This window comes from Bos grunniens, chromosome 12 (genome assembly GCF_055505025.1).
Source record: "Bos grunniens cultivar Pamir isolate PY7600 chromosome 12, Bosgru_T2T1.0, whole genome shotgun sequence".
NCBI classification, from domain to species: domain Eukaryota; kingdom Metazoa; phylum Chordata; class Mammalia; order Artiodactyla; family Bovidae; genus Bos; species Bos grunniens.
This window is the reverse complement of record NC_141176.1, coordinates 78,022,929-78,048,705: the sequence shown is the minus strand read 5'-3', so window position 1 is coordinate 78,048,705 and position 25,777 is coordinate 78,022,929. Positions and strand designations below refer to the sequence as shown.

At 43.2% G+C, this 25,777-nt stretch overlaps 1 protein-coding gene across 1 annotated transcript in view; it reads left to right on the top strand.

The window, feature by feature from the left end:
- LOC147361945 (ATP-binding cassette sub-family C member 4-like) overlaps positions 1-25,777 on the top strand; it is a 165,716-nt gene that overhangs the window by 54,641 nt on the left and 85,298 nt on the right. Inside the window, 9 exon segments of the mRNA XM_086330257.1 lie at positions 1,548-1,642; positions 1,864-1,950; positions 8,955-9,051; positions 12,318-12,515; positions 13,865-14,005; positions 14,754-14,791; positions 15,480-15,574; positions 19,412-19,558; positions 24,334-24,413. Of these exon segments, the coding sequence (XP_086186383.1) occupies positions 1,548-1,642; positions 1,864-1,950; positions 8,955-9,051; positions 12,318-12,515; positions 13,865-14,005; positions 14,754-14,791; positions 15,480-15,574; positions 19,412-19,558; positions 24,334-24,413 (978 nt within the window).

The following is a 25,777-nucleotide window of genomic DNA, read 5'->3' as shown; positions in this document are numbered from 1 at the left end:
TGTCCCTCGAGCACACTGTTTCTTTCCTTTTGGTTTTCCTGCTCAGCTTGCTCTTTCTGCTCCCATTTCTTGTACAGACCTTGTCTGTCACTCACTTTAAGTATCACTGTGAAGACTTGGGTCAGGTGTTATCCCTTCTCTGAAAGTGGGAAGCTGAGGCAGAGATCAGTAAAATGTCTTTTTAAGAGACACTCATTCCTTGATAAAAAGAAGTCCTGTGCCTTTGCCAGCCTCACACCTGTGTCTCTAGAACAGACCTTCACACTTGCATGTCCAGCTGCAATGTAACATCACCGAGAGGTCATCTCAGCTTGTCCACAAGCGAAGTCCCCTAAACCTGTACCCACCATCTTCTCCAGCTCAGTAAATGGAGACCCTGTTCTTCCCCTTCCTTATGCCCCAAATACCACATTCTCCTCTTACAACCCACACCCATCCTGTCAGCAGATCTTTTGGACTTCGCCTTCAACATGTGCCTGGAGTGTAACCCCATCTCTCCATTCCCACTGCTCTCACTCTGGTCCTGACCACTGTCATCTCTCACCTCAATTATTCCAGTAACATTCTCACTTGTATCTACCCACACCCTTCCCCACTTACTGTCTTTTTCTGTAAAGCACAGGAGTGATTCCTTAAAACCTCAAATAGGTCCAACCTTCCCCTCCTCTTCTTACTAGAGTGACCCCAGGGTCCTCCTGCTCTGTCTCTGCCCTCACGCCCCTCATTCTTACTCTGCTCTGCTCTCCTGCCTCCTTGTCCTGAACGTCTTGGGCATCTACCCATGGTCCCTGCACTCGCCCCTCCCTCTGTGTGGAGCAGCCTCTCCAGGTCTGCCTGAGCCCCTGCCCCTCCCCCAGATCTGCTCACACTGGCTCTGAGCCCTCACACCCCAGTGTGGACTCACTTCCCTCCTTCACTCTCTGTCCCCCTGAGCCAGTTCCTTTTCCTTCCTGTCCTCAGTACTTGTGCTCAGGTTATTTTCCATATTGTCCACCTTCCATCATGGAAAGAAACTCTAGGAGGTTTGTTTCTTCACAACCGAGTTCACTGTGCCCAGAGCAATGCCTGTCATACAGTAGGTCCTCAGTAAATACTGTTAAAATGGTCAAATGCGTACATGCTTTCCCAAACTACAGAATGAAAACAGATAAACACTGAGATTTTTTTTTTTTTTTTGCATTTTCAAGGTCACAGTTTAGTTACTCTGACTTATACCCACTGCTGTCGCTTCCCAGGTCACTCGGTGGTAAAGAATCCACCTGCCAGTGCAGGAGACGCAGGAGACACTGATTCAATCCCTGGGTCAGGAAGATCTCCTGGAGGAGGAAACAGCAAACCACTCCAGTGTGGTTTCCTGGAGAATCCAATGGACAGAGGAGCCTGACAAGTCCTAGTCCACAGGGTTACAAAGAGTTGAATATGACTTATCAGCTGAGCATATATGCATGTTAATCAAATACTTGTATGAGGAACTAATGCTAAAACTGTAAGATGGTAGTAGAACACAATTTATATCTTTTTCTTTTTCCCCTTTCCTATCTGTATAGGATTTACAGCTTTTGGAGGAAGGAGATCTAACTGAGATAGGAGACAGAGGAATCCCGCTGAGTGAAGGACAGAAAGCCCGGGTCAGCCTCGCCAGGTAAACGGGGTTTCAGTTGCCATCCGCCCCTCCTCCTCCGCGGCTCCTATCGGACATGAGCACACAGACCCCGCTCACCGGTGGGCCGGTGTGAAGCAGGGTCTTGGCCCTTTCCCTGGGTTTGTAGAAGAAACATGAAGTTGTTGGACACCATCATGATTCAGAGATGAGACCCAGGGAGTGTGAAGTGTCGTCTCCTGGCGTCTCTCTATGTTTTCTAGAGCCGTGTATCAGGATGCAGACATCTACCTCCTGGACGATCCGCTCAGCGCAGTGGACGCAATAGTCAGCAGGCACTTGTTCGAACAGTGAGTTTGCTCCTGTTTTCTATCGTTTCTTCTTTTCAAGTGCCCTACAGAGATGATGGAAGAGAGCTCAGAAAGGTCTTTATGCTCCAGGAGACTCAGCTCCCTCTGCCCTGGTGTCCCTTCCTCCCCTCCCTTCCATCTGCAGAAGATCCATTGTAGAGAAATCTTGCCTCATGAAGAGGTCAGGACAGGAAATACAGCAGGTGTTTCCAGTGTGTGGGGGCCAGTGGGGTCCATGCTTTAGAGAGTCAGGGATAGATAGCAGTTTCCCTCCTGCTACTTGCAATTGATTACCAGACACTCCAGGTGGATCCAGACCCCAGGAATAAGAAAGACGATATAAGGTTTTAAAATCAGAGAGAGAGACTCTATAACCTGGTACTTGGCTGCTAGTTTTTTCCCTCCATTATTTGCTTAAGGCACATTAGAAGTGAAGTTTTCAGTACTGACATAGGGCTTCCATGGAAAGACCCTGTTGGTTTATGCTTTTTATTCTATCACTTTGGAAATAAAGTCTTTATTAAGTCTAGACTTAATGAAGTCTAGAATTTGAGAATCATGTATTCCACATCTGAGTATGATTTCAACTATTTCATGTTATTTCATGGATGCTTACTAGAATTAATACTTAGACCTACAATGTAGTGTCACCTATAATCTGGCTTAAGTCTTGACTCTCATTCCTGTTTCTAAAATGTAGAACTTGTCAGTGGATCCTGGTTGGCTACACAATGACTAAAGCAGAACAACTCTGATTCTTTTCTGTGTATAATGTGTCCTAACGCACACTGACTGAGGCCTCTTATGGAGTCTAGACTGGCCTTTTTGAAAGCCTTGAGAACTTGTTTTTCTTCTAAAACAGCCTTCACATCTCCCTCGTGGTCAGGTTGCTTGCTGTTGTTCACTTTGTTAAAGCCAGTGAGCCTTCCATCTACACTTATAAACACCCTGCTGTGTGCACTGAGATCAATGCCTTTACAGATGTTACTGCATAAACCTCTTAGTTTACAAGAAGGATGGTGAGCCAGGAGATGGGAAGGACCCACACTGGGCAGAATAAGGGAGACTAGGACGCCCAGCTCACGTGGAGCTTGTTAAGACAGATGCCTGGGAAAAGCTCAGCCTAGTCAGGGTTTAAATACAGGATAGTAAGTGCGGAATGTAAAGTGGAAGTGTCAGCTGGAGGCTTTCACTGAAGTTGGAAAGCTCCCTGTGCCCAGGGCTGGGCAGGAAGTACCCTGGGGGCCTGAAGGCGGGGCAGGTGTGTGGAGGCTGAGATGAGGACCCAGTCCTTTGCTGAAGAAAGAGTAGAAGAAGCTCAGGTGTGGAGGGAGGCGAAAGTAAGGCTGTGAGGAAAATAGCAGGCATGTCCTTGCCTGGAGGAGGCGGGGTGTGCAGCAGAGAGGAGCTGTTTGGGAATTCTCTCCGTCAGGTCCTGTGTTTCTAGAACTGTGTCTGTCCAGGCTGCTCTCATAGGACACCAGAGCTGGGTGGCTTAGAAATAACAGAAGTCTAGGAGGGAGGAGGGTTCAGGATGGGGAACACATGTATACCTGTGGCAGATTCATTTTAATATCTGGCAAAACTAATACAATTTTGTAAAGTTTAAAAATAAAATAAAATTAAAAGAAAAAAAAAAAGAAATAACAGAAGTTTATCTCTCAAGGTTCTGGAGCCTGGAAAAATCCTAGTCAGGGTGCTGAAAATTCAGTCTGGTGAGGGTCTGATTCCTGTGGCCTCGTGTGGTGGCAGAGGTGAGGGAGCCCTGTGGTTCCTTTTATCAGGGCACTAATCCCTTACATGGAGGCTCCACCCTCATGATCTGGTCCCTCCCGATGGCCCCACCTCCTAATACCAACCCAGTGGGGATTAGGTCTCAATAGATGACTTTTGAGGAGAAAAACATTCAGTCTATAGCAAGTTGCCACAGATGGGGGTGCTCAAAGAATAGAAATTAAATTTCTCACTGTTCTTGAGGCTACAGGTTCAAAGTGTGGGTGGTCTGGTTTCTCCTGAGACCTCTCTCCTTGGCTTCTGACCACATCCTCTCGCTGTGTCCTCACATGGTTGGGGTTTTCTCTAGTTGCAGTGAGCAGGGGCTACTCTCTAGTGGTGGTGCGTGGACTTCTCATGGTGATGGCTTCTCTCGTTGCAGAGCCCAGCTCTATGGTATGTGGGCGAGTAGTTGTGGTTCCTGGGCTCCAGAGCACAGGCTCAGTGGTTATGGTGCATGGGCTAGGTGTTTTGTGCATGTGGGATCTTCCTGGACCAGGGAAGAATCCCATGTCTTCTGCACTGGCAGGTGGATTCTTTGCCACTGAGCCACCAGCGAAGCCCCCTTTTGTATATTTTTGCTTATATGTCTATTGCCTTAGAAGACTGACCAAAGAAAACATAGGTATAATTTATGTCAGAGAATGTTTTGCCTGTAATCTCTACTGGGAGTTTTATGGTGTCATGTCTTATGGTTAAGTGTTTAAGCCATTTTGAGTTTATTTTTGTGCATGGTGAGGGGGTGTGTTCTAACTTTATTGATTTCATGCTTGTGTCTCTGTCCTTGTGTCTAAGTCTCTTCATCTAAACACATCAGTCAGATTAGATTAGGTCCAGTATAATTAAGGGTAATGATTACCTCTTTAAAGTTCATGACACCAAATTCTAAGGTATTGATGACTCAGGTGACCACATGTAAATCTGAGGGGACATGATTGATTTACATGTCAGGTCCAGAATAGCAAAGTAGAGACTTCAGCAGAGTCAACAAATGTGAGAGGGAGACCTGTGAGGAGCTCTTCGCTCTGGACACTAGTAGCTGGCTAGGAGCTAGGATTCCACGTCCACTAAGCGGGCGTTGTTAGACTTTGATGGAACCTGCCCTTGTATAAAACATGCTTAGTGTTGGGGTGATAAAAGATTTGTGAAGATGGATGGTGGTGATGGTTGCACAGCAATGTGAATGTACTTAATGCCACTGAGCTGTATGCTTAAAATAGCAAAAATGGTAAATTTCATGTTAGGTATATTGTAACACACATACAAACCTGAATAGTAGCACAGAATCCTTGAGAACAAGAGGGAACAGGGCAGATGACACATGGCATGGTCTCCAGCTCTCTGATCTGACCCCCCTTTCCAAGCCTGTCCTGTTCATGACTTGATGAATTTTCCCTTAGAAAAGTGCCTGTGTCTTGTCATGAGTTCAGTGACAGGAGCTTGTGCTGTGACAGGGATTCCCCACTCCCGCCCTCCTGGCATCCTGAGTAGCTCAGCCTCCTTGTTCCCAGCGCCCCACCCTGAGCTCACAAATGTGTGTCACCCTGTCTTGTGAGAATCTGCACAAGTTCTCCATCACGGCAGGAACAGATTCTGCTGGTCACTGCATCTGTGTCACAGGGAGGGGAGAGCAAGGCATTTTGGTGCCAAGTACATGGTGCTGATTGCAGAAGTTCTCCTGAGTTCTTTTTCAAACACTGGAGATATTTATAAAATCTTTTCAAATATTTTGAGTATACTGCTTTGGATATATACTTGATAGAAGCAAGCTTAAGACTGTTGTTTGTAATCAGAACCACATTCTCTAGGGAAAGTTAAAGCAGAGAGCATGAAAGCAATTTAGGAAACCACTCAGCAGCAACTGGAGAGTGTTCTCAAGTCAGAGAATCGGATGGAACAATATGCTGTGAGATATGGTGGTCATGTGGAAGCTTAGTCATAAGGAGGGTTTTATATTACAAATGAATGACTTACACTTCTGCTTGCCGTTAACAGTTTCCTTCAGTCATGAATTTATATCCAAGGTCATGACTTTTATAGCTTTATGCTGTGAACACAATGGCACCCCACTCCAGTACTCTTGCCTGGAAAATCCCATGGATGGAGGAGCCTGGTAGCTGTAGTCCATGGGGTTGCTAAGAGTCGGACACGACTGAGCGACTTCACTTTCACTTTTCACTTTCACGCATTGGAGAAGGAAATGGCAACCCACTCCAGTGTTCTTGCCTGGAGAATCCCAGGGACGGGGGAGCCTGGTGGGCTTCCATCTATGGGGTCGCACAGAATTGGACACGACTGAAGTGACTTAGCAGCAGCAGCAGCTGTGAACACAGTGGATTCTATCAGCTACAGAAGGTGAGGGCCTTATGTGAACTGATGCAGTCTTAGCTGTGTCCAGCCATGGATCCCATCCTGGTTCAGCCCCACATCACTAGACCCCTGCCTCCTGCATCATCAGATCTTGGGGTCTGTCCTGATCAGACTCCCATGGTGCTGTCTACACAGCTCACCCACCTGCTCCAGCCCTTCATGGACACACCTCCCCCCACCTCACCTCCACCCACCACCACATTCACAAAGCAGCTCCAGGTCCTCAAACAAACAGGCTTCCTTGCTGTCTGCTCCCATCAGCCTTTCCAGTTCATCTGCACACCCACTCGGTGTCCAGCTGTGCTGGCTCTGTGGGGGTCCTTTCTCACTCCTGTCTGTCTGTGCATACTGGTCCCTCTGTTCCAGAGCCAGGGAGCAGTGCCCCAGGACACAGAAGGAAGGTGGAGGATGGGACCTGCCATTCCCTCCTGCTCCTCCAGGGGGCGCGGTGCCCTCTGTCTTCCCTCAGCCCTCAGTGGGTGCACTTGACCATTTATGAGTCCCCCTGCCACCCATTGTAGCTCAGTTGGGAAAGAATCTGCCTGCAGTGCAGGAGACCCGGGTTCGACTCCTGGGTCAGGAAGATCCCCTGGAGAAGAAAACGGCAACCCACTCCAGTATTCTTGCCTGGAAAATCTCATGGACAGAGGAGCCTGGTGGGCTCAGTCCATGAGGTTGCAAGAGTCAGACAGACACGACTTAGCCACTAAACCACCACCACCGCCTGCCACCCATAAACTATGAATGCAGGAAGGCACCTCAGCCCAGCGTGTTCTGTCCCAGGAACCCTGTACCTGCTGTGCCTTCTTCCAGTATGTTTCCCCACTTAGTCTCAGGGCTCCCGTGTCTCCACATCTAAGACAGCAGCTGCTCTTCTTTTTCCTTCAGAGCACAGGTCACAGCCCAATAGTGGGTTTTCTATGCTTGCTCACTGTGTCCTCTACACGGTGCAGAGTATTGTCTTCTATCTTGACCTGTGGGTGGATCCTCAGCACTTAGGACAGTGCCTGGCTCCTCAGCAAACCTCTGCTGATTGAATGAATGGAGGTGGGGCCTCTGTCTGTCTTTCTTGTATCGCCTCCACCACAAGATGTGTCCCCTCTTAATAGAGCCCTTATATAGGATTATAGGATTAACACAGCCTTTATACAGGAATAACTGTTATACAACTGGTTGCTGACTCAGTCATTTCTATGGCATGACTTGGAAATCTTTACAAACTTGGAAAATAGTGTATTTTTCTAGTGATATGGATAAAAGCATCATTTATGAAAAATTCAAAGGCATTAAATGATCTCTTCATTGTAATTATTTGTATTACCTCATTTGTGATGGGATATTAGGAAGAAAACATCTTAAAACTTTTGGGTTGGTTCATCTTGGACACAACACCCTGTCAGATTTGATTAACATCCACTTTTAGGGATTATTGGCAGGCAATTATGAATCAAGGAGAAAAAAATCTGTTTTAGTACTAAATTTGAAAAGGTGTTAGTCAAGAAACTTAGGTATGAATGCTGAGCTAACACATGTGAAAATGTAAAAATGAATCCTTTTGGACTTAGCAAACATATGGTATATGTGTTTACATTCCAGAGTCTTGTTTTTGATCACAGACTCAGTGTCCAGAGTGTCTCCTTAAGAGTTTTCTGACCCAAGTCCAAAGCACATGACCACTCGTGGTTAGAGAGAAGTGGAAAAGAAAGCTGACATTTGCTGAGTAGGTTGGTGATTTGATTTCTCAGAACATGTGGATGAGTTGTTTGATCTTGTTTTGAGATGAAGAAACTGAGGTTAAGTTGCTCATCTGATGTCAGGCTCATGAGAGGGACTGAGCTGCAGCCTGCTGCCTCCAGACTCTCCATCTGATTCACTCATAGGCTGAGCTCTGGCCCAGGTTCCTGCGATTTGCTCTGCAAGGGGCTCGGGCTCCCAGAGTACCTGCCTGGAGCCCTGCCTGTGGTCACTGGGGCCCCAGACCCACTAGCTTCCCTGGAGGGGTTGTGGACTTTGTGGGATGACACTGGGGCTGAGTTCCTAGGGGTCTACATTTGAAATGTAGGAGTAGTTTTTTTTTGTTTTTTTTTTTTACTGTGAAAACAATTTAAGGTTGAATAGTGAGGGGTGTCTTGACTAAGAGAACTGGTGGGTGCTCTGAGCCATTGGGTGATTTCCACTGTGATTTGGGCCATTTGGATTCTGTTTTTTTACTTTCGTATGTGGAAGGTGTTAACTCCAAAAGAAAGAAGACTTGCTTCCTGGATGGAACTGGGAATGCTGTAGTGACTGATGGAGGCCCTGCTGGCATTCATTTTCTATCTGATATTCTTTAGGAACACGTGTCTAGCAAATGCACTCTGGCAAAGATGACCAAGAATCTATTAATTTTTTGTTGTGAATATTTATATCATTAATTATAAATAATCACCTAGAAAGCAAAGAATGTACACATTTTTAAATGACATGGACCCCTCTTCTCATTCCCGAATAGCAATAAAATAGTGTTTTAGTTTAGTCAAGTTTTGAGATCTCAGTATTACTCAGTTGTTCTCCTTTATGAAACATGTAAATAATTGTTAAACTGAGTTTTAGAGGAAAAAACTTGGCTGTTTTTGCCTCCTTCAGTAGACTGGTTTTAAGAATTTTTAATAGCACTAGATTCAAATTTGCTGCTGATAAATTTAAGTACCTATTTGGATTAATTGATTTATGTTTATTTAATTTTTATTATTGATTTGATATTTAAACTAAAGATCTTTCACTGCTGCGTGGTCTTTGTCTCACTGTTTTCAAAGTATAGGTTTTCAGTTTGAGGCACTCCATTAATGTGCTTTTGCTTACTGTGCCTTTTACCTTTGTAGGTGTGTTCGTCAGGCCTTGAAGGGGAAGATCACAATCTTAGTCACTCATCAGTTGCAGTACCTAAAATATGCAAGTCAGATTCTGATATTGAAAGATGTAAGTAATTTCTAGAAATCCATGGAATTGCTAGCACTCAGGTGTGTTGAAGGACAGACCTCCCTGCAGGTCACTCTCCTTGGGTTCATGGTAAATGCCCTCTTCTCCCTCAGTTTTTTGCCCCCTTCTTCCCAGAGCTGGTGTTCATGCCTTGGAGGATGAACCTAAAGCCCTATAGAAATGTCACTATTAGACTCTAAGCCACATAAACCCTAAAGTGTATAAAAGTGCAACCACAGGGTTATTGAATCATCACTATTCTAATGAATTTTGTTAAGGATAATGCTGCAACTTTATTTAGAACTTTTTACTTTCCTCTTCCATGACTTAAGTCAAAGTATATCACTTAGAAATGAGAGATTCTAAGATCTGTTGGTATCCAGGTCATTGTCATACATAATTTGCCAGAAGAGCATCTTCCATTAACACCAGAAGTGAGGTTGGGTAGCTGAGCACCCGGGTCAGAGACGTCTTCTCTGCTGGTGTCTCCAGTTGCTGGTCTCCCTGCCCAGGTCTCTATGTCTCCAATATGTGTGGGAACCTGTGTGGCAGGAGGACAAGGCCCTGCCTTCATGGGGCTCCTGTTCTTATGGGGAGGATGTGACAAAGAAGGTGACATTCTGGCCTCCCTGAGGAGCTGGTGCCTCACGGGGTCTGAGTGACATGAAGGTGGTGGCCACACAGTCACCAGGGGGAGGGGGTCTGAGGCAGAGGGTCCAAAAAGGAGTTGACATGGCAGGTTGGAGGAACGGCAGGAAGACCAGCGTGTCTGAGAGTGAACAGGGGGATGGGAGGGAGCTGGTCTCCGAGCAGTGGGCAATGGGTGGTTGTGGGATGGAAGCCATCGGACGGTCCAGAGCAGAGGAGGGATGTCATCTGATGTGGGAGTTAAGAGATTTCTCTGATGGTCACTGGAGGGGTGACAGAAGAAGCAGTTAGGAGTCTTAGTAAAGCTGAGATGACAGAAGTGTGGGCTCAGGCTAGAGATTCAGTTTCTAGAGCTGCCATATCACAGCACCATAAGCTAGGTGACAGCAGGAGTCTATCATCTCCCTCTTCTGGAGGCTATGGGTCCCAAATCCAGGTGCTGGCAGGGCTGTGCTCCCCCTGAAGGCTCCAGGGAAGGATCAGCCTCTGATGTTCACGGGCCTTACTTGGTGTTCCTTGGCTTCCAGCTTCAGCGCTGTGGTCTCTGCCTCTGATGTCACATGGCCGTTGTCCCTGTGTCAGTCTGGGTCTCTTCTGTTCTCATAGTGACATCAGTCTTACTGGTTTTAGGGTCACCTTGCTCCAGTGTGACCTCATCTGAACTTGATTACATCTGCAATGACCCTGTATCCAAATAAGGTCATGTTCACAGGTGTCATGTTTGAGCACATCTTTTTGAGGAGGGGGCACCATCCAGTCCACAGCTCCTAGCATGGCTGGTGGTGGGGTGGAGATTAGTGAGAAGTGTTCAGACTTGGTGGTCGTTCGATGCTTCACTCTTTGGCTTGTTTGCCTCTGGGTCTCATCACCTCTATCGTTAACCTCTGACTGCTCCACAGGCCCTTGGTCAGATCCCTGACTTCTGAAAAGAATCTCTGCTGCAAGAAAGATTATCAAGATACAGAACCCCTGCCTCTCTAGGAGCAGTTCCCTGTGTCAGCCCTTCTCCACTCCTCTAGGAATGGGGGGAGGCTAAGGGTTCTCAAGCTCGAGAGCAGTTGATATCATGTGCAGAGTGGGTGATTCTAGTGTGTAAACTCCAATGTTCATAGTGTTATGAGCACAGGATCAGTGGGCAGGAGTATAACCTATTTTGCCCATCTCTAGATGTTTTGGGGTCCCCTTATTTCTTCTTTTGAGGATACTACCCCCAGTTTTAGTACTAAGAAAACAACTATTTGGCCACTGGTGAGCACCCCTGCCTGATTTGGGGTCTATCCTCACTGTCGGGTCCCTCTCTTCAGAGCAGATGGCTATCCCTTCATCACCCAGAATTGTCAGGGCTTGACTGTTGAGTGAAATTGCTGTCTTTGTACCACCAGTCATTTCATCATGCATATTACTGATTTGATGTGGTGAGTGGTGATTTCATTAAAGAGGTGTGTGAATTTTGCCTCCCAAGTGGAACAAGACACAATATATCCTGCATAATTTTCTAGTTCTGCAGTATCTGATGGTACCCAAAGGCTTCCCTACATTTCTCCCAGCGGACCCCCTCAGGGCAGAGGGTGAGAGGGGTCCAGTGAGGGTCCTGGCCGGATCCTCCACCTGAGCTGCCTTAACCACAGCTGCTCTCATTTGATGTGTTTTGCATTCTGAGTTTTTTTTCCCCTGATGTTTTATTTGCTACTGAGTGAATCAGCTGAATCTGGTTTCATGCAGTCAGAAGATAGTGAAACATCTGTACATCATTTTATATGACTTTGTAAGGGAGGGAAACTGTGCAAGGATGTGTCACATGTGTTCAAAGAAAATGATTTGATTGGCTGTAGCTTAAGCAGTTGCCTGATTTGGGGAAGCCTAGTTGGCTGCTTGTGGTTGGTTGGTCCTAAGTTTTTTCTCGGATCTGAGTGCATTGATTCTGGCTTAGGTTTTGGTTTGTGGGCACAGACTGCCAAGGCCTTAGAGCCACCCCAGCCCAATGGCCTCCTTGTTTAATTACTTTATCAGGTGGAATATTGAATTTTCAGTTGGGAATTTGCTGAGTGTGTGGGGGCAGTTGTAGACCAAGGAGAGGCCTCTCATGGGTTTGCTGTCTGGGGCTGGTTCCTATTATCCCAGCCAAGCACATGATAGTGTGACAGTGACAGTGGTCAGTGAAGATTTCATGAGAGACTCTTACCTGTATGCAGATGTGCTTGTGCCCACCTCTGGACTAAGTATAAATTTCTTTCCTGGAATTGTCACATGAGGCTTCTGTCAATTTCCATGCTGTCTAAGAAGACTGTGCTGATTCTCCCATCAACCTCTGTACTTCTTCCTTCCCCAAATGCCCAGGGTAGTCATGTCAATGGCCTCCATTTTTGACACATGAGGACACATTTCTTTCATATCCCTCAGCACCTACCATAGGGACAGGGTTTGGCAGAGAATGCAAAGCTCAGTTCTGTACTGAGTTGACTGAACTAGATTTCTCAACAAGAATTCTAGACCCAGGGATCTTTTTTTTTTTTTTTTCAAAAATCATAATTTAAAACCATATAACTTTTTTTATTAGTATTTAGGTTGGTTTAATATTATCAAATATAAATTAATTCTTCTCAACTTTTTAATTTTAGGGCAAAATGGTGGAAAGAGGAACTTACTCTGAGTTCCTGAAATCCAGGGTAGATATTTTTTCCCTTTTTGAGAAGGGCAATGAGCAGTCTGAACCATCTGCAGTTCCAGGAACTCCTACTGTGATCTCTGAGTCTTTGGTTCAGTCTCTCCAATCTCCCAGACCCTCATTGAAAGATGCGGCTCCAGAAGACCAAGAAGTGAGTTTCTCTTTCTGCAGTGTGCCCGGGTCTGTGTGCTCTTGGTGGTCTCATGGACCTTCAGTCTGCTCTGCTCATGGCATCTTCATTTGTCCCAAAGTAGACCCTAACGTTCCCAAAGTCTTGTTCCATGGAATTGGTAGAGTTAGAAGAGCATGAGGGAAGCAAGCCTGCTTGGGGTTCCCCTTTGGGTGTAGGATGGAGAATCTTATGGAAACCAGAAGCGGGTGTATTGCTATGAATTTCTGGTTTTATGTGACTCACACTGATTGAGAACTCATCAGTTTACCCTAGTTACATCCTATTCATGCTGGTGGCCCCCAGCTTCCCTTATGCATTCAAGGGCTTAATGTGAAGACCCCCTTAGACTGAGTCCTGCTGTTGCCACGTTAAATCAGCTACTTTTCCTATGTGTTGGAATACTCTAGCAACTGCATGTGACTGATGTAGTATTTTGCCTTGGTGTCAGATGGTTTGTGATAGGCCAGAGGTAATGTGTGCAAGGACCTGACACCTGGTACACACTTCAGTGTTAGTTCCTGTCCTCCTTTCTTACCTTTCAAGACTGAGAACCACATCTTATCAACCTTGAATCCCAGTGGCCAGGATAGAGGCAAGAGCATCCTAGCCTTCTGTGACTCTATAATGCATTCTAAGTCCTCCAGACAGAAATGCTGAAATGCACTAGATCTCCCTTAACATATTCCCTTGATAACCAAACCCTCAATATCCAAGCCCAGGAGCCTTGAATGATCCTGATAAGTATTCAGATTAGCTGTTCACTTTCTAAACTCAGGAATCACTCTCTGAAACTTAGGAACCAAATAGATTCAGATCATATGCTTGCAATGTGCTGTCCAAACTCATATTACTCCAACTCTCTCTTTGAACTCAGTTTACTGAATTTGGCTAATATTTTGAACCCCAAGTATGTTTCTATCATTGAATGACACAGTCATCTAGAGGGATACATTATCTCCATATCATTTTTTATGTTATTTTAGAGCAAGTTTCTGCATTTATACATTAATTGATTTTGTTGTGTGCCAGAGTCATGATCTATTTTAAGCAAAGCCACCCAACTGTTAATAACCTCATGTGACTGACCTTTGATTATTTCTCATAGATTCCTACGAGTGGGATGGCTGGGTCCAGGGGTAAAAGCGTATGTGATTTGGCCAGATATTCCCACACCCTTCTCCATAGGAGATGGACCATCCTGCACTCCTAACAGTGTATGAAATGTGTCTGTTTCCCAAAGCTTTGCAGTGGAGGACATTGTTGAACTCTTGAAATTTGGGGTTCATTATTTAAAATTTCATCTCTCACTGCCATTTTTCCCCTTCCAGTCTGAGAATATACAGGTTACACTACCTCTAGAGGACCACTTGGAAGGAAAAGTTGGTTTTAAGACCTATAAGAATTAATTGACAGGTGGTGCTGACTGGCTTGTCATCATCTTCCTTATTCTAGTAAACATCGCAGCTCAGGTACGTAAGGGTGTTTATTTTGGTTTGTGCACTCAGTTTTTACGTACTACTTATACTGTACTTTAGAATTATTTTTAAATATGTGTATTAGGAGATTTATCTCAAAAACTTGGCTCATGCAATTGTGGGATCTAGCTTGGTGAATGTGAAATCAGCAAGGCAGGCCTTTAGGCTGGAACCTCAGGCAGGAGCTGACCCTGCTGTCTTGAGGCAGAATTTCTTCCTCCTCCAGGAAGCCTCAGGTTTTGCTCTTCAGGCCTTTGACTGGACGAGGCCACTGCAGTGTGGAGGGTGATCTCCTCTACTGAAGTTCTGATGACGGATGAAGCATCATCCACAAAATACCTTCATGGCAACATCTGGATGGGTGTTTGGTTGAATCACTGGAGACTGGCCCAGCCAAGCTGACACCGGAACTGACCATCACTGTACCTGTCAAGCTTTTTGCTTTGCAAAATCCCAACATTTGTACTGTTATTACTGCCTTTTGCAGTCCACTTGGATATACATTGAAGTACATTATATTTGGGGAGCAATGTCTTCTAGGGAAAAGGGGGTTTCTTTTAAGGATATTAACTCATAAGATGCCCTCCCCTGACCTGTGATCATCTGGGGCATGGGGCTTGGCACAGACCTGAGCCGGAAGGACCGTCTCCATATTCTGGAGCTTTTCTGTCCCCCATCCTAGTAAGCGGGGTGTGAGGCTCAGTGATGTCAGTGTGTGAGTGACTGCTGTTTCCTGCTCCAGGTTGCCTATGTCCTGCAGGATTGGTGGCTTGCATTCTGGTGAGTGATTCCTGGTCTGACCCAAAGTACTGTGAAATCTACACAAAGCCTCACTTTCCCACAGAGTCATGGGAGAGATGGGGCTAGATCAGCCTCCTCTTCTGACCCTCACGTAGGTTCCCTGAAGAAAAATGAAAGTTCCTGCAGGTGGTGTGTGATCCCCCTGTGGTCTCTCCCCATGTCCCGCCCTTCAGCAGCTTCTTCACAGACAATTTTTTTTTTGGAACTTTTAATATTGTACTGGGCTATGGCAAATCAACAATATTGTGATAGTTTCATTTGAGCAGCGAAGGGATGCAGCCATACATATACAAGTATCCATTCTCCCCCAAACTTCCCTCCCATCCAGGCTGCCATGTAACGTTGGGCAGAGTTCCATGTGCTGTACAGTAAGCCCTTGTTGGTTACCTGTTTTATATATAGAAGTGTGTGCATGACCATCCAAACTCTCTAACTATTCTTCCCCTCAGCAACTAAAAGTTCATTTTCTAAGTCTGTCTTCACAGATACTTTTGAAAACTGAAAATCGTGATTCAAATTTTTAGATGGAGACATACACAGGGCCTTGTGGGCTGGGAAACACTTTTCAGCATAAAATGCATTTCTTGAATTGAGGTAATTGTTTGTGATATTTATGTAAATTCTAAGTGTATCTATAGTGTAATATTTTTTATTTCCTGTTCCATAGGGCGAATGTACAAAGTGACCTGTATTCTGGGGTATTAGTAAAAGAAGATGAATTTATAGTGTTCGTTCTGAACTGGTACTTAGGAGTTTATTCAGGTAAAGTTGAGTCATCTGCTCTATAATACAAGCATTTAAGGTGTGTATTACAATGAGTCTGTGTGAGCAATGTAAGACATTCAGTAATGTCTTAACAAATGAAGTGTCTGAATCACATTTACTCTGTGAATTAATAAGAATAATTATTTTAAAGATCTACCAAAAGAAAAGAGGTTGAATGAAGACTCTTAATTTGCTCCATACTGGATTTTGGTAGTTAAACCAGGATTGCATATTGAGAAAATCAGCCACTAGAAATACGTAGCTATTGTCTATTCTAATAGTTGCTTTTGCTAAATCTTATATCCTTATAAGAATGACCAAGGGGATTAGAAATGTATCCCCACCCTGTGGTTCAGTTATTCCAATTCCATCTAAATAAACTCTGGCTTTTTTTTTTTTCTCTGTTTTTTTTTTTTTTAAATTTTATTTTATTTTTAAACTTTACATAATTATATTAGTTTTGCCAAATATCAAAATGAATCTGCCACAGGTATACATAACACTGATGTGGCAGCTGAATTGAAAAACATACATGATGGAATATATATTGCCAAAATTATCCCCTCTCTATATAGCATTGTGAGTTGAAGAGGTGTTTGGAGGGCTCTTTTAATTTTTGTATGTATAGTACTGATTTATGTCATGATAAGACCACCTGACCTGCCTCTTGAGAAATTTGTATGCAGGTCAGGAAGCAATAGTTAGAACTGGACATGGAACAACAGACTGGTTCCAAATAGGAAAAGGAGTACGTCAAGGCTGTATATTGTCACCCTGCTTATTTAACTTATATGCAGAGTACATCATGAGAAACGCTGTGCTGGAAGAAGCACAAGCTGGAATCAAGATTGCCGGGAAAAATATCAATAACCTCAGATATGCAGACGACACCACCCTTATGGCACAAAGTGAAGAGGAACTACAAAACCTCTTGATAAAAGTGAAAGTTCAGAGTGAAAAAGTTGGCTTAAAACTCAACATTCAGAAAACGAAGATCATGGCATCTGGTCCCATCACTTCATGGGAAATAGATGGGGAAACAGTGGAAACAGTGTCAGACTTTATTTATTGGGCTCCAAAATCACTGCAGATGGTGACTGCAGCCATGAAATTAAAAGACGCTTACTCCTTGGAAGGAAAGTTATGACCAACCTAGATAGCATATTCAAAAGCAGAGACATTACTTTGTCAACAAAGGTCCATCTAGTCAAGGCTATGGTTTTTCTAGTGCTCATGTATGGATGTGAGAGAGTTGGATTGTGAAGAGGGCTGAGAGCCGAAGAACTGATACTTTTGAACTGTGGTGTTGGAGAAGACTCTTGAGAGTCCCTTGGACTGCAAGGAGATCCAACCAGTCCATTCTGAAGGAGATCAGCCCTGGGATTTCTTTGAAAGTAATGATGCTAAATCTGAAACTCCAGTACTTTGGCCACCTCATGCGAAGAGTTGACTCATTGGAAAAGACTCTGATGCTAGGAGGGATTGGGGGCAGGAGGAGAAGGGGACAATAGAGGATGAGATGGCTGGATGGCATCACTGACTTGATGGACGTGAGTCTGAGTGAACTCCGGGAGTTGGTGATGGACAGGGAGGCCTGGCGTCCTGCGATTCATGGGGTCGCAAAGAGTCGGATACGCCTGAGTGACTGAACTGAACTGAACTGAGGACATAAATTTAAATGATTATAGTTATTTACAAATGCTTTGGGGTTCTATAAAATAGTGAGAGGTTAGATCATCTTGTTTAGATTATCTCATGTCAATATAAATTTTGTAGTTTCTTGCAGTTCAATTATTTAAGAGATTATCCACTTGAAACTTAATATGGTCTTTTCACACTCTTTATAGCTACATGGGAATAGAAGTAGCTACTTTATTTTTAGTATTTTAATTTTTATTATAGTTGCTTTCCAATGTTGTGTTAGTTTCTATGGTACAGCCAAGTGAACTAGTTGAACATGTATCGTCTCTTTGGATTTCCTTCCCATTTAGGTTGCCACAGAGCATTAAGTAGAGCTCCCTGTGCTACACAGTAGGTTCTTAAAAAGCTACTTTCAGTTCAGATCAGTTCAGTCGCTCAGTCGTGTTTGACTCTTTGCAACCCCATGAATCGCAGCACACCAGGCCTCCCTGTCCATCACCAACTCCCAGAGTTCACTCAAATTAATGTCCATCAAGTCAGTGATGCCATCCAGCCGTCTCATCCTCTGTTGTTCCCTTTTCTTCCTGCTCCCAATCCCTACCAGCATCAGAGCCTTTTCCAATGAGTCAGCTCTTCACATGAGGTGGCCAAAGTATGAGGTGGAATTTCAGCTTTAGCATCATTCCTTCCAAAGAAAACCCAGGGCTGATCTCCTTTAGAATGGACTGGTTGGATCTCCTTGCAGTCCAAGGGACTCTCAAGAGTCTTCTCCAACACCGCAGTTCAAAAGCATCAATTCTTTGGCACTCAGCTTTCTTCACAATCCAACTCTCACATCCATACATGACCACTAGAAAAACCATAGCTTTGGCTATATGGACCTTTGTTGTCAAAGTAATGTCTCTGCTTTTCAATATGCTATCTAGATTGGTCATAACTTTTCTTCCAAGGAGTAAGCGTCTTTTAATTTCATGGCTTCAGTCACCATCTGCAGTGATTTTGGAGCCCCCAAAAATAATGTCTGCTACTGTTTCCCCATTTATTTGCCAGGAAGTGATGGGACCAGATGCCATGATCTTCGTTTTCTGAGTATTGAGCTTTAAGCCAACTTTTTCAATCTCCTCTTTCACTTTCATCAAGAGGCTTTTTAGTTCCTCTTCACTTTCTGCCACAAGGGTGGTATCATCTGCATATTTCAGGTTATTGATATTTCTCCCGGCAATCTTGATTCCAGCTTGTGCTTCTTCCAGCACAGCGTTTCTCATGATGTACTCTGCATATAAGTTAAATAAGCAGGGTGACAATATACAGCCTTGATGTACTCCTTTTCCTATTTGGAACCAGTCTGTTGTTCCATGTCCAGTTCTAACTGTTGCTTCCTGACCTGCATATAGGTTTCTCAAGAAGCAGGTCAGGTGCTCTGGTATTCCCATCTCTTTCAGAATTTTCCACAGTTTATTGTGATCCACACATTTGTAGTAAATTTCCTTGTAAATTACAAGGAAATGATAGATCATTTCTTCTTTTCCCTGTTAATTCATGTGCTAGTAGCAAAGCATTGGAGAAGGGAATGGCAACCTATTCCAGTATTCTTGCCTGGAGTATTCCATGGATATAGAATTGCCTGGAGAATTCCATGGATAGAGAAACCTGGGGTCTACAGTCCGTGGACTTGCAAAGAATATGACAGGACTGAGCACCTAATATGTTCACTTTCACCAAAGCATACCTTACTTTTAGATTATGGGACATGTTGTAAATAATGAGATTTGAAATGTGGAGAAAAGAAGATTAGCTACTTGTATAATTATCTTTATTTTCAGTTTTATTAGAACTTGTAATTGAATTAGGCAAGCCTAAAATAAAACTGCAGTTTACACATTTTTCCCCCATGTTGTTTCTATTTATTGAGAGGAAAACAATGACTTTTTTATTTTTCTTTTTTTAATATAAATCTATTTATTTTAATTGGAGTTTAATTACTTTACAATAAAGCATTAAACTCTTACAGAATCTACTTTATATATTTATATATATATATGTTTTGTATTTTGTATTCTATATATGTAAATATCTATACAATTTTTACTTATAGAATGAAATACATAGTATCTTTTTAAACTGCCTGCTGTGCTCTAGCATGATTGAGGATAAGATGGAGATCTTTTGCTGAGTGATGTTTCTTTATTTCAGGGTTAACTGTGTCTACTGTCCTTTTTGGCATCACAAAGTCTCTGTTGATATTCTACATCCTTGTTAATTCTTCACTAACTTTGCACAACAAAATGTTGGAGACCATTTTAAGAGCTCCAGTATTGTTCTTCCATAGAAATCCAATAGGTAAGTCAGATACTCAAGTTTCTTAGTGAATATGTCTTGTTAACACATTTAGTGCCTGATTACATTTTCATATTTGAAAATTGAAGAGATGCTTGGAAGAAAATCACTGTGTCTGTTTATTCATTTTCTACAAAAAGCTTCATTGGTAATTTTTCCTACCAGAGAAAATGTGAATAGAGGAGCATATAAGCTTTTATTCCAATTTATTCATACCTGTAAAAGTACATGAATGTTTAGGAGTCCATTTGTTATGTGGCATATGAAACATCCAACATATGATGAAAACGTGTTGAAATATGTTTTTGACTAGTTTTGAAACATTGGCTGTGTTACATAGTGGTAAGCTAACTAGGAAATACCTTCTTCCAGGAATGTCTGTACAGAAGACAGGCTGTATGTTTCTCTCTTTCATTGTCCATCCATTTCTGGGACCACAGAGCTCTGATATGTGCTCATATTTTGAGTTTTACCTAAATGGTAATGTAAAATTAATTAAAATACAAGATCAGTGAAATGTAAACAATACTCTTCAATAAAACGAACTCTAGTTTTACAATGGACTTGTGGTTACGTTAAAGATGGCTTGTGGTATGTAGCAGGTGGACTTCAGTATTAAGTAAGAGTGTCCCTGAAGGTTTCCCAGTGGTTGCTTCCTCCACCCTGAGGCCTTTGATCTGTCTTGCTTTGTTTGGAAGGTAGCCTCTTGACCTGGGTTCCTATGAAGAATTAGTTGATCAGAGTACATGCCTACTCTGTTCAGTTGCTTAGACTTGTGCTGAGGCCCAGGGTGGCTTTGTTTTTGCAGGTCAATATTGGCAGGGCCTGATGAGGCAGGGATGTGACTGGAGGGAGGACAGTAGCCTTGGCCTGGCCATCAACTAGCTGTGCGATCAAGGCCAAAGTAGGTAGATACTACTGGGCAGGAAAATCTCCAGGCAGGGTGTTGTCATACTTATAAGTATGGACTCAGGAGCCAAATTCCTGGGTACGGTCCTAGTGCTAGTTACTAATGCTGCTGCTGCTGCTAAGTTGCTTCAGTCGTGTCCGACTCTGTGCGACCCCATAGACGGCAGCCCACTAGGCTCCTCTGTCCCTGGGATTCTCCAGGCAAGAATACTGGAGTGGGGTGCCATTGCCTTCTCCAAGTGCTAGTTACTAATAGTAATAGCCAATTATAGTTATATTAATACTTATATGCTAGTTATTTAATTTCTCTGTATCTCAATTTTCTTACCTATAAAATGAAGATATTGTTCATACACTTACCAGTATCTTGATGTTGTGGGCATTAAGTAGGTTAATACATTCACAACACTTAGGACAGGCTCAGTGCCCAGTGAACCTCAATGAGGATGTCGACATGGTGTCTGGGAACGTCTCTCCTGTGAAATGGGAATGACTGCTGCCCTTCCTGTTTCACAAGGCTGTTGTGAGGATTAAATAAGACTGTTTAAGGCAGCATCTTGTACAGATTTATTCAACAGTTCAGTTCAGTCGCTCAGTCATATCCAACTCTTTGAGACCCCATCGACTGCAGTGTGCCAGGCTTCCCTGTCCAGCTTCCCTGCCCAACTCCCAGAGCTTACTCAAATACATGTCCATCGAGTCAGTGATGCCATCCAACCATCTAATCCTCTGTCATCCCCTTCTCCTCCCACTTTCAGTCTTTCCCAGCATCAGGGTCTTTTCCAATGAGTCAGTTCTCTGTATCAGGTGGCCAAAGTATTGGAGTTTCAGCTTCAGCATCAGCCCTTCCTGAATATTCAGAACTGATTTCCTTTAGGATGAACTTGTTAGATCTCCTTGCAGTCCAGGGGACTCTCAAGAGTCTTCTCCAACACCACAGTTCAAAAGCATCAATCTTAGGTGCTCAGCTTTCTTTATAGTCCATGTATAGTAGCCACACATGACCACTGGAAAAACCATATCTTTGACCTGATGGGCCTTTGTTGGCAAAGTGATGTCTCTGCTTTTTAATATGCTGTCTAGGTTGGTCATAGATTTTCTTCCAAGGAGCAATCATCTTTTAATTTCATGGCTTTAGTCACCATCTTAAGTGATTTTGGGAGCCCCCAAAATAGTCTGTCACTGTTTCCATTGTTTCCCTATCTCTTTGCCATGAAGTGGCAGGACCAGATGCCATGATCTTAGTTTTATGAATTGAGTTTTAAGTCAACTTTTAAAACACATGTTTTTTAGTTCAGGCATTATGAGGAATACAAGATGGCAAACTGCAGAGGCACACACAGATTTCATCTTATTATGAAGCTGGAGTGAGAAAGTGATTGGAAGAGTCTTTGCTATTATGGCTATGATGTTGCTCTACTTTTCCTGTTAATATGAAAACTACAGTTGTAATTTTGGGAGCATCGAGTGGGACTGAGTTTGAGACCATTTTTAACCAGGATCTCGATGACCTGTAGGCATCTCCAGATTCTGATTTATTATTCAAGGATTTGGAACAAAGTTTAAATCTTTAAGGTCACTAATCCAAGAGGAGCAGGCATACACAGTGTGTATCTTGTCTTCCCCTCCTGCATCTATCATCAGAACTTCATTGCTTCAAGAAAATAGAAGCGCAAATAAGTACTGCAAAGATAGGCTCAAAGGTTTAGGGGCATTGGTTTTTTACTCTTTTAGCAGTGTATTATACTGAACTCTTCCCTGTGTTTATTTTCAAAAGTAGAATTTGTAATAGATTGTTTATGGTGGACTTTGTTTGTGATATATGATGGCATGAAGAGAAAACCACACAGAGGTATTACTTGTTACCAAGTTTAAGCTCACTCTGCTCGCCTCACAAGGCTGGTAAGTCTTACAGACAATGTGTTAAGGCAAAGAATAATGACTTTATTTGGAAACCTGGCAGACTGAGAAGATGGTAGACTAATGTGTCAAAATAACCATCTTATTTGGGTCTGGATGCCTGGTTCTTTTATAGAACAGAGAGGAGAGGAGGCAAGGAAATAATGTCAAAAGGCCATTTATCTTGTACAATAAGAGGGTATTTGTTCATTTTGTCTTTTCTGCATCCATTCACAGTTGGTGAGAGTCAGATTGTCTCCCTGTGAGCTGAAAAAAAGCCACTTTAACCTTCATTCAGAGGGGCAGGGTTCTTTGACCAAAGCAATGAATAGCAATGGTCAAAGAAACAGATCCAGCATGGAGTCAAAATTGGCTCCTCCCTGTTATAGTTCCTTTGATGTGCACCTCCCCTGTCTGGGACCAGTGTCCTGTTCTTTCTTATCCTGAGTCTCCCCAGGGAGCACCCTTTCAGGGGTGGCTGCAGCATCCTTTGTTTACTGATGTGACAAGTGACATTTTTAATTTATACCAGATATTTACCAGAAATTCCCATATTTTATTCTGCAGCCTTAAGGATATACTATTATTGTGGATTCTGAGAAGGGAAATAAAATCAATCTTAATCATTTAGTAATTTTTCTGTTTTCCTGTCTACATCCCGTTGGTCTTCTTAGATGCTTATTCACAAGTCTGTGCTTTTCACACCCAGTACTCCTCTGAAAATAATGACTTATTACCTGACTAGTAAACTCACAACTGGGAAATGGCCACAATCCCTAATTTCCCAAAATGTGAGGTGCTGTGAGCCATCTGGAGGGAAAAAAGAAGTTACAGAGAGGTTATAATTTTGTTGATTTAAAGAGTATTACTTGGGGAAACTAATCTTGATAATTAAAGCCAAATTGGTGTGACAGTTAGGATTAACTTAGGTATTTTGCAACTGTTTGTTTGCCAATTTAGCTCTTGGAGTGAGTCTTAGATGGGATGGATCTAAGGGGAGGGAAATTCTCAAATCCACCAACCCTTCCAGATACTGCCACAAGATTCCCCCATTCTTTTAAAAATCAGGGCTCAATTTCAATTCCCCACCCACTGCCATTTGGTGGTATTTTTGTTTCTCTTTAGGTATCATCCTATTTTGTCTTTCTTTTTACCACTGACATTGGCTTATTTCATATGAATTTGTAATATATTAAATTTATTCTTGTTTTACCGCTAGTCATGTCTGACTCTTTTGTAGTCCTATGAACTGTAGCCTGCCAGGCTACTCTGTCCATGGGATTTCCCAGGAAAGAATACTGGAGTGAGTTGACATTTCTTCCTCCAGGGGATCTACCTGACCTTGGGATTGAACCCCTGTCTCTTATGTCTCCTGCATTGGCAGGCAGATTCTTTAGCACTGAGCCCCTAGGGAAGCCCAATACATTAAATATTTAATGGTTCTTAGTCACTCAGTTGTATCCAACTCTTCATGACCCCATGGACTGGCCTGCCAGCTCTGCTGTCCATGGGAATTCTCCAGGCAAGAAAAATGGAGTGGGTTTCCATTTCCTTCTCCAGAAAGTACTTAATACATGTACTTTATTTTTTTTTTTAAGATTTATTGATTTATTTTTAGTTGCATTGGGTCTTTGTTGCTGCATGTGGGCTTTCTCTAGTTACAGCGAGCAAGGGTTACTCCTTATTGCAGTGCCTGGGCTTCACACTATGGTCATTTTTTATGTTGCAGAGCTCAGGCTCTAGGCACATAGGCTTCAGTAGTTGTGGTGCACAGGCTTAATTGTTCTGCGGCATGTGGAATCTTCCTGGACCAGGGATTGAACACATGTCCCCTGCACTGGAGACACTGTACCACCAAGGAATTCCCTAAATATATATTCTTCAAAATTATTGTTTTGATTTGTTCATGAATTGTTTCTCTTAAAGCTTCTATCTGAGGAAATGATATTTTTCATATCCTGTTCTTTCAGGAAGAATTTTAAATTGTTTCTCCAAAGACATTGGGCATATGGATGACTTGCTGCCTCTGATATTTCAAGATTTCATCCAGGTAACGTAATAGTCCTGTCAGAGTTTTCACAGGGAATAGCAGAGTGCCTGTTTCTCAAGGCCTTCTCACAGGGGCTAAGGATGGTCTTTCAGCCTGGCAATGCATCCTGCTTTCTTCAGTAAAGGTCATGTTTGTGAGAGAAAGGTGCAGGTGTGATTGAGAGGCTGAGTTAACAGGAGAGACACCTGGGGCAGGAGTGGCTACACAGTCATGTCAAGGTTGGTCTGAACAGCAGCATGCTGGTTAAGTGGTTCTCCTCTGCCTTCCAGGTGTCTGGCGTGGATTCCCTTTACTGTGAGCACATTTCATAATATAGAAATAATCACCTCTCATGGAAAGATAGCCTAGATTAACTAAATTATGCTTTGTATTGGGCTTCCCAGCTGGCTTAGTGGTAAAGAATTCACCTGCCAATGCAGGAGATGCAAGAGATATGGATTTGATCCCTGAGTTAGAAGATGTCCTAGAGAAGGGAATGGTGATCCACTTCAGTATTCTTGCCTAGAAAATTCCACAGATAGAGGAGCCTGGCAGACTATAGTCCAGGGGGCTGCAAGAGTCATACACAACTGAGCACAAGCACTATGCTTTGTATTACCACAGAGGACAAATATTTAGTGCAGCATTTAATTTGGATAAAGCCATGTGTGGTTATTACAAAGCAAAGATTGGGTAAAAATAAGGTGAGAATAATACTTTAACAAGGACAATGTTGTTGTTTAGTCACTAAGTTGTGTACAGCTCTTTTGTGACCGCATAGACTGCAGCTTACCAGGTTCCTCCATCAGTGGGATTTCTCAGGCAAGAATACTAGAGTGGGTTGCCATTTCCTTGTCCAGGGGATATTCCTGACCCAGAGATCAAGCTTGTGTCTCTGGCGTCTCCTTCATTGCAGGTAGATTCTTACCACTGAGCCACATGGGAAGTCCAAAAAGGACAATAGAGAGTGCTTATTGAAGATACAAAGCCTTTAAACCAGTAGTTTGATTACGGGACCAAAGTCATCTCACAAAATGTTTTTTGGTTTTGTAGGCAGTTTTGCTTTTCATAAACTGATTACTCTGTCTTGCTAAGCTGCTGCTAAGTTGCTTCAGTTGTGTCCGACTCTGTGCGACCCCATACGGAGCCCACCAGGCTCCCCCATACCTGGGATTCTCCAGGCAAGAATACTGGAGTGGGTTGCCATTTCCTTCTAAGGTGTCTTAAAAAAGAAAAGAGAGAAAGACTTACAGAAATACCTTCTACCCAGCCTGTTTGTCTGTGAACTTGAGAGTCTAAGGAATGATGTTAGGTCATCTCAGCTCTCATTGTCACATTCAGTATTGTTGCTTTTATGGAGTGTTTTTTTCTTTTTTTTCTGTTAT